This window comes from Habropoda laboriosa, unplaced genomic scaffold (assembly GCF_001263275.1).
Source record: "Habropoda laboriosa isolate 0110345459 unplaced genomic scaffold, ASM126327v1 scaffold2, whole genome shotgun sequence".
Lineage (NCBI taxonomy): Eukaryota > Metazoa > Arthropoda > Insecta > Hymenoptera > Apidae > Habropoda > Habropoda laboriosa.
This window is the reverse complement of record NW_017100190.1, coordinates 3,580,585-3,590,232: the sequence shown is the minus strand read 5'-3', so window position 1 is coordinate 3,590,232 and position 9,648 is coordinate 3,580,585. Positions and strand designations below refer to the sequence as shown.

Genomic DNA, 9,648 nt, shown 5'->3' with positions numbered 1-9,648 from the left:
GTTTATCGGTACTATTTTCGGACGTTTGTAGCGGCCGATCGTAGGATTAATGAGGGTTTCAAAGGCGAACGACAGCGGGACTATTTCTGATGGTGCAGAGTTTGTTTCGTTATACGATTATCAATTAAAAAATAAACTTAAACTATTTTTCCATCGTTTAAACGAACAGTAACTAAAAAATCAAAATAATAACAGGAATATTTTAACAATAATTTCAAAGAAAAATATCTAAAAAATCGTATAAAAATTGAGAAGCTAATTTTGAGAAGAAAGGGTTTAATTCCTTCGTTTACAAGAGCCGGATGTTCGTCCTTTTCGGGTCAGCAACATAGAGTGCGCTGAAGAATGAACAAACTCGAAAATTTCCAGGAAATTTCCTGCAGTCGATAAAGTAAAATCCTGCAAACGTTTTTCTACTGTTATCTATCACCGATAATGTAGAGTCTGATATTGACGAACTCTAAATCACCTTCTGTTGCTGCAACAGAAAATTCGTACAAAATTGACGTAAAAAAAGATGATACGAAAAAAGAACCTATAGAAAAGAATGACCAAAAATTAAAATTTGTCATAGTTAAGAATTATAATTTAAAATAGAGATAAAAAACGGTGAAATTTTTTGGTAGTCCATTTAAAATCGTCAGCACTATAATTAGCTGTCAATGACATCATATAGCGTATTGCTGACGAATTCATACTTAGCTACGTCATGCTCCAACTTGGTATCGGAACAACCTTTAATATCCGTACATTTTCAATTAAAATTCTGCAACCTGAGTAATGAAAAATGTTGGTCTATCGATAATTGATCCGTTAACAAATCTGTACCGTTTAATGTCCACAGGAAGAAGAAGAAGAAATATGGCGAAGGTGATTAATGAGCCTCAGAAAAATATGATCGTCCCCAAATAAACCGAAACGATCCACGTAATACATTCATGCATATGCACTCTATTTGAACAGCATCAACATTTCCTGCTCCCTTTCGCGTCCCGTGGATATTCACCTAGTCTCGCTCACAGGCAAATAGGATTGAGTTTCAGCGTTTAACGTCCAGTGATTGATTATGCGAATATACACAACCTCCTAATGGCGCTTTCAGAATTCGGGCTGGAAACGTGAAAGGAACTGCATTCGATGCACAATTCTGAAATCACGACTGAAAATCTTGGAAATGCAATTTCTCTGTAAGTTTACCAATTCGTCATCACTGAAAATCACGAGAAATTTCTAAGGATAAGGGACACTCTACTTTCTCTATTTCTTCAAAGTTTGAATAATTCATCGCGACTGAAAATCTCGAAGACACAATTTCTCTGCAATTTTATCGACACATCTCAATTGAGAATTACGAAAAAATTCGAGAAAAGGGACACTTTGGGAATAGGCACTCCAATTTCTCTATTTCTCCAGAATTTCACTAATTCATCACGACTGAAAATCGCGAAAACGTAATTTCTCCACAATCTCACCAATTAATCCCAATTAAAAATCGCGAAAAAATTAAAAAAAGGGGACACTCGAGGAATCCCCCAATTTCTCTATGAATACCACAATTTCCACTAAAAAGCGATTTCTGCAAGAGCAGTCCGAGTTCCAAAATTAGCCAGTTAACAAAGATAAGCGCTTATCGCGGAATTTCTGTACGGCGAGGCCGAAATTAACGCTCGGTTCGAGGTCGTTGGCTGGTCTCTGGAGTGTATCCACCAAGTCGAGTCAGAGATCTCGAGGAACAAGTGCGTGCAGGTGCGTGCAGGTGCATTAAGGAGGCGGAGCGTACACACGGGTGTTTGGAATGGTGGTGTTCTGGAGCTATGGAAGGTGAGAGAGAAGGAGAGAGAGGGAGAGTTAGCATGGGAAACGGTCACGTGAGCGAAGGAGGAATATCGGCAGCGACATTTTTATCAGCTTGTTCCCATGGTCCTTTATGGCGGCGGTAGCACCATGAACAACGATTACGCCGACGTTAAATCGTCTATGTGAAGGCACTTGACTGCCAGATGACCCGTCGTGCTCGCGCGATAACCTAAAAGGCACCCATGGCTTCGCTCAAGCTGTCAGAACTCACCTATTTATAAATGCCATTTCGCCATATTTTTGTTTTATCGACCTGGTCGCGGCGGGACGTTATTTGCTCGCGGTGAAACGGACAAACGATCGCGGACGGAAAGCGATTTTCCGGGGAAAATTTATATTTGGAAGATTTAGTACCATTTCTGTCGATTATTTCCAGAAGAACAGTGAAATTTTATGTTTCTCCAAATATATATTTACGGAATCTCTGGAAAATTTGGGAGATTCGGAAGATTTGGATCATTTGGAAAAATTTGGAAAATTTAGAGAATTTGGAAGAGTTGGAAAATTGAGGAGATTTGGATCATTTGGAACTTCTGGAAAAATTTGGAAAATCTGGAAAGAGTTGAAAGATTTGAATTACGATTAAAACAAAATAACACCACAGATCTCTCTTCTTTTCAACATTATCCATTTATTGTCACCTTCTTCGTTCTCACAACGAATCACGAACATCGGTACAAAAAGTGCAAGTACAATCCTGATCTTATAATTTCCACCAAGAGAAAAAGGCACGCACATCCGATGACATTTTTTAATCGCGCGTTTATCTTTACGAATCGTTCGAGTAAACGTCGGTGATACCAAAATTCGTCGAGTAGAAACGGGATTATCGAGGTGTATAAAAAAAAAAAAATAGAATCACGAGTAACACGAGGTCTGCGGAATACGGAGTAACTGATGTTTCCGCAAAAGCCACTTGAAGCAATTTCCGTTCGGGCCTCTTGAGCGGCGCGTTACTATTTCGACAAGAGAGAGAGAGAGAGAGAGAGAGAGAGAGAGAGGGGGATGTATCTTACCTAACTAAAAGTGAACGTGAAAGAGAAAAAGAAACGAAACACAGCTGCCGATTGGCCTTACCGTCTAGCTATCTCTAACTTAAAGCTATCGCGATCGCGGTGATTAAAAGGTGCAATCCCGGACCATTACTCTTTGGCTACCTGTTTGGTAACGTCACCACATGATTCTCCGTTTCTTGTCATTTCTCATTCAGGAAATAACAATTCAGCTACGATTTCTTCTCTTTATCGTTCTTCAGACTTCGTTTCAACAAGCTGGAAGTCTCGAATGTAAAAAAATGACTGACAGTAAAGCGCAAAAGAAAAATATTCAAAGTTGCCATTTTCAAAATTCCGCTACAATTTTATGTCCTCGCTTGTCTTCCCGTCCAGGTAGCTGGAAGTCTCTAATATCAGAAGAAACAGGAACTAAAGCGCAGAATTCTTTCTTACGAAAATATTCAAAGTTACCGTTTCAGAAAATTCAGTCGCAATTTTATCTCTTCACTTTTCTTCCTACGTAACTCTTACAAGCATAATTAACCCTTTGTAATCGAGTGGTGACTGAGAAGCGACATTAAACAATCGTCACTTGGTGAATAATTAATCAAGTCAGAGAGCAGATCTACGGGGCCTCTATAAATTTATTCATTATAGTGAAATGGAGAATACGTTGAATATTTAAGTAAAATAGTATAGTTTATTTCTGCGTTAATTTTAAAAAATTTCAAACATTCGATTTGCAAACTTTTCTGTTACTAAATGACCTCCGAGTGCAAAGGGTTAATAGCTGGAAGTCTCGAATATAAAAAAATAACAACAGACCACCGATGCGTAAAATCGTTTGTTAAAAAAGTAATTATTCAAAGTTACCATTTCAAGAAAATTCCTCCAAATTTCCAAAGCATCCTCTTTCATAATTCACTCTTACTCGAACCACACAAACTATTCACAGTTCAATTCCCAAAACATCCTGACAATACTCCCAAACAACGCTTCCTTTTACTCAAACTGTATCCTTCGAATTTTCAAAATTCCTCCATCAGAGATCGAACGACTTCTCAACGATGAAAACACGGCACATCTTCCCGTGAACTAAACAAAATCCCGTCAATCCCTACCACAGCCGTTGCAAATTCTGCTCCATCGGCACCTGTTCCATGTAATTCACGTACTGCATCTGATAATTAGCCGGGCCTAGATAATTCGAGAAGCCGTAATCGCTGCTCGAGACATCCATCACCGGTCTACCGTCGCTCACCATGCACTTATTCTCCGCGTTGATGTTCTTCAGATCCGGAAACGGCGCCACTTCGTTCCCGTTCCCTTTCATCTGTCTGTGACAATCGTGCGCGTTCACGCGAGGATCCGCCGGCAAATTGTTCCTAAAATCCGCGGTTGCGACGACGTGGTGCTGTCTCGCTTGTATCTCGCCGTTCAAACTCGACTTTCCGCTGAGGTCGGAGTTGATTTCCTGTTTGAACTCGGGGCTGATGCACGCCTCCATCTTTATGTCGCCGGAATTCGTCGTCCTGAATTCGGGACTCAGGCGAATTTCGTTCATTCGGAAGTCCGGTTGCATGGAAACTGCCAAGTCTGGCCTGATGTTGGGCCAGTAAGGAGGATTGTAGGGCTCTTGAAGATTTGGTTTGCCATCTTTGATCAGTACCGGTACGTGGATCTTTTTTAGAGACTGATTCTTCATGTTCTGGGCTTGGAGCTTCTCCGCGTCTTCTATTCTCGCTCGTTTGTTCTTGTAGCGACGATTTTGGAACCAGATTTTCACTTGGGTGCTGGTTAGTTTTAGGGTTTGGGCGAGGAGCTCTCTTTCGGGGGCGCTTAGGTATCGTTGCTGCTTGAAGCGTTGCTCGAGCTCGTAGACTTGAGTCTGTGGACAGTTGAAAGTGGAAAATTGTTGAAGAAATCGTTTGTTGTAGATTAGTTCGAAATCGACCTCTTCGGGAACAATTTTTTTAAACTAATTTTGTACGTAGTTGTAATATGTGTTTTATTCATTTTAAATTGGCAGCGATTAAGGTTGGAAGATCATGTGATTTTCATAATTTTTCTATCGCAAGTATTGAAATTTGAAAATAACTGAATTTACACATAGTGTAGCGTCAATTTGATTCGAATAATCCGATCTACACCTGTCTATTTAAACCAAAATTGAACGTGCTACTAATTCTTCATAGATTTCAAACTGACACAGCAATTCATCTCATTTCGACTGCTTCGTATAACAAAAGCCTCGTTAAAAAATTCTTAAAATTGCTAAAATCTTTCTGAAAATTTTTGTGTAATTCACAGTGCTCTGAAACTTTCCCCCGGTAGTGTACACTACTTCCACTCGGACATTCTAAACCTGCAGTCCCGAATTTCCTCAAGAACGTTCTGAAAAGAACTCACTTGAGAAAACAGCACTCTCGGCTTTCGTTTCGTCCTCTTCCCAGACTGGCTCTTCCTCAGCTCGGTCTTGCTCGAAGTCACCAAGTTACCTGCAACCAAACCCCAACACCGCGTCAAATCCTCAGCTCGACCACTAAAATCCGGCAATAAAAGCAAAAAGATCAATCTTACATACCGTCTTCTGTAACCGGAGACTCCTGATACGGCGGAGCGATATGATTGAGCTGATGAACGTGTCCCATATCGGGATAATGAGGATAAGCCGACATCGACTGTTCCTTGAACTTCTCCACGTCCCAATTATTCTCCGGCACGATATTGTACCCGTAGTAATCCTGCGGGACGTGTTGCTGCTGAAGCTGATGCTGATGATGCGCGGCAGAGTAGCAATCCATGATCCCTAACTGCTGATCCTCGCTGAGAATGTCGCGGACGCTGAACGGGGTTCCGGAGACCGAGGAAGACAACATTCTAACGCATTCTCGGCGTTTCTTCCCTAACTTCTTCCAAATATTCGATAGAAAATCGAGCACTGCCACTTGGAAGATTCACTCGCGAAGCACGAACCACGAGCATCGAACTTCCCCCGATTCACAGGAGTAAGGAACAGTCTGAGAGTCCTCTTCGACCGTCAAATTCGCGAGAACATTTTAAGACACTGAGCTGTTGGAGAAAACGATCATTCTTCAGGCTCGAGGAACGAAGAAATGTATCCAGTTGACAGGGAACGGTAGAAATCCTCGGCGATGATGCTCCGCGTGGTTCGAAGGGGTTAGTCTCGCGTCTCGAAACGTCGCAAACAGATGTCGAACGAGGAACGGAGGATAAAATGTTCTATCTAGATTATAAATATTTTCGTGACGTTCCGTTTGGAAATTTTCGACACTCGCGTGTGGTAGATCACCTTGAACAGTTCCCGCGGAAGTTGGAGAAACGTGTTTTTGGGGGATGATGGTCACGGTTGAACGGTCAGGCCGGAGGGCAGACTGGCAATGTGACTTGGTCTGACAGAGGGAGTGAAGTGTTGGTCTCTCCTCCGTGGTCCACACGGCCAGCTGCGCGGGTGTGTGCGTGATTTTTACCAGCACACTGGCGCAACACACGGGAAGAGACTGTCGAGCAGCCGCAACCACGAGTTCTACGGGGTGGTCGGATCCTCTGATTGGAGATTTTAATTTGTCTTCGTGGTGGTGGACAATTTTGAACGGAGCTGGAGTCGAGGCTGTGAAAGGGGATATTTTTTTGATAGGGGGGAGTGTTGTTGGTAGAGAAATTAGGGCGGAGCATACGTAATTCGAATAGAAATGTTGAGTAATTTTTTTCCTTTTTTTTTGTAAGGTGTTTATTAAGGTGGTTTTAATTTGTGACGTATACAGGTGATTTTTTTGTAGTGGAGATTTTTATTGACAGAGAAATTGGGGTGGGACGTAATTAAAATAGAAATGTAGAGGAATTTCTTTCTTCTTTTTCTAAGATATTTGTTAAGGTGGCTTTAATTGATGACTTATACAGGCGTTTTCTGTTTTCTCTTCATAGTGGAGATTTTCATTGGCAGAGAAATTGGGGTGAAACATATTTCAAATAATTTCTTCTTATTTTTTTTTAAGGTATCTATTAAGGTAGTTGTCAAGGTTCATGGACAATTCCGAACGAAGTTGTAGTCAACTTAATTAAAAGAGATATCTCTTTCACAGTACAGATCGTCGTTGACAGAGGAATTAGGGCGGGACACGTCCTTCCTCCTTCAAATTCAAACCTCGAGTAATTTTTCCCACTCTTCCTTCCAGGGTGTTTATTAACGTGGTTTTAATTGCTGATGTATACACCAGTCGTCAAGATTCATAGCTTTTCTTCTACTTGTTTAGGTAGCAGTTTTTACACACAAACTTTAGCGTCACCCACAGTGCTGCTCCTTTTTTTACGGCTTTTTTACGAGAGATTCTCGGATCCCTTTTCGGGGTTGAGTGTATCTACAATTCACTTACAATGTTCCTACGAGAGTCTTCGTAAATCCGCTGAAAACAACAATCGAACGTAACTTTAAATTCTGTTGAAAAAGAGAGCAGTCGAAACGACGACAAATTGGCCTCTTTTCTCCCAAATGTTTTTCTCGATCGAGCGAGTATTCGGGCAGAGGATCGACGGAGGTTTCGTCGAAATAAAAAAATTCACCAGTTCCCGGCGTGGCATGATAATTATGACGATCGGAAGTGCGGGAACGATTAGGGAGATGGCAAATCGGTTTTTGCCGTGGGACAGCCATAACGCGGTGACTAACGTTGGGGCGGAGGAGAAGACGCAAGGCCCGCCTATGCTCGAACAACCGAACCAATCCAGGCATACCGTGAACCACGCTTCTAAAAGCGGCGATTAATGTTCGATTCGCGTGATTACTGCCCTCCTATACTCTCGCCGATCTCCCTTCCCCCGTCAATTCGATCGAAAACAACGCCGTAAATAAAAAGTAAAAATCAACCCTTGCTTCGGAGACGTATTTTTGGCGCATTCGCACCGCGAGCGTGGGACGTTTAGGCTTGACGCGATTTCAGTGGGTAAAAGTGTTTTGAAAAATGGGAAAAAATTTATGGAGATTCTTGGAACGTTCTGAGCAAGATTTCAATGCTCGAGAAATTTTTTTTAGTGCGGAATGAAAGTCTGTAAACATATTTTTGGTACCTTTAAACCATAATCGTGGGTTATTCATATTTGACACTTTTTTCAACGGATGAAAGACTTCGAAAAATTCGTATATTCTCTTCGAGAAGATTTCACTATTTAAAAAATATTTTTAGGAGAGCGAATGAACGTTATTTATTAATTTTCGAGAAATGAATGCCTCTGGAATTATCTTCGACAAAATTGGTCCACGTTAACGGAGTAAGAGTTGCTTTTCGAGTGAAATTAGAACTCTTCGATGCTTTTTGGGGAAAATGGAACGTGTCAGGGGGGTGTCAGACACGTGACAAGTTATAACGATCGTGAGGTATCGATTTCGTGGCTGGATCGGTGATGGAACAGGGTTGGAAAGGAAAACAAAACAATCCATTTTTCTTGGCCGACGGCAGGACGAGATCCTCGCGGCTCATCCTCGGGACCGCGACATCGACGAGTCGAAAGTAACATACTCCAGACACGCTTTTAGAAACGCTCCGAACCCTTGACGCTTGTGGAATTTGTAAAATCGCCCCTTTTCTCGTTCGAGCAAGTCTACCTGCGCTTTCTGTCGTGATTTTTCAAACGTTAGACACGTTTCTGTATGCAGCGAAATTGATTAGGAAATTTATGTAAAGGAAGGCTCGATTTCTTGTCGCACTTCGTTCATTCCTTTCATTAATGAAATTTCTATTCGCTATATTTTCTACTTAGGAGGTAGCACATTTTTAAATTGCCAAATAATTGATATTTATAGTGCTTTTATAAACAGTATACAGGAAGATAGACAGACATTTTCTTCAAAATTTCTCAGGTTTCTTTTTAAAGAATAATACTAATTGAAATTTTCTGCTTTTAAGTCACTTCGACAAGTGCTAGGCTGTACTTTCGATTAGTTGCACGTTGCTGACAGTGCAAGCTTGAGATACAAAATTTCCAATAGCAATATTAAAAATTGCATTCGACAAAATTTTTTATTACAGTTTAATGTATTCATTGTGTGTTTAATGTATTTTAGAAATTAGTTGTGATATAGTTTAAGGAAGTCCTTTTCCATCGAAACAGGAAGTATTGCAATATCTTCGCTAGTTTCGCCAGAAGAAATTCTTAAAGATCGCTCACGTTTCGGGCAATCAAAGCGGACTCCCCTAACCCTAGAGCGGTCTTCGGGTCTTTTTTGACCCACCGCCCTTTTATATTTTTAGTAATGTTTGCTGTTATCAAGTTTACGTCCCTTGACATTACTTTCATGCGTCGCGTTGGCAACAAAAATGATTACACATAAGGTCTCAGGTCCTTTTTCACACAAAAGTCTTAAGTGTACAGTCAAAACGAAGAACGCAGTAGGGTTAACAATGCACGAATCTCGAGAATTCTTCCCCTCTGTATCGTTCAATAACTTCCTTCCCTCGATGAAATGCGTTCTAGCAGAAAGTTCGTCGTAGGAAATTCTCTCAAAAAAAAAAAAAAAAAAAAAAAAAAACAACCCGTTCGAACGTCGAATCTGAGCGACGGTTTCACGAAGAGTCTCTGGAACTCGTTGGTAATTTGCAACGGAGTGCAACCACCGACAACCCTTGTCAACCGAAGGCGGCTGTTTATTATTCCGCGCGTACTTCTCATCGAACGTACGCGGAATTACACGGAGGCGGCGCGTGCGTGAATGCATGCGTGGCCGTGTGGTGCGTGGTAGGCGCCAAGAGATACCGAGGCGCCTTCTTAATTGTGGGAAAGC

At 41.4% G+C, this 9,648-nt stretch overlaps 1 protein-coding gene across 1 annotated transcript; it reads right to left on the bottom strand.

The window, feature by feature from the left end:
* Positions 1–3,969: 3,969 nt before the first annotated feature.
* On the bottom strand, positions 3,970–5,731 carry LOC108580128 (homeobox protein Nkx-2.5-like). The gene is made up of 3 exons (XM_017943795.1): positions 5,437–5,731; positions 5,262–5,350; positions 3,970–4,740 (listed from the first exon to the last, which is right to left on the bottom strand). Exons 1-3 carry the CDS (start codon positions 5,729–5,731, stop codon positions 3,970–3,972), a joined length of 1,155 nt encoding a protein of 384 aa, XP_017799284.1.
* Between the last annotated feature and the right edge of the window lie 3,917 nt (positions 5,732–9,648).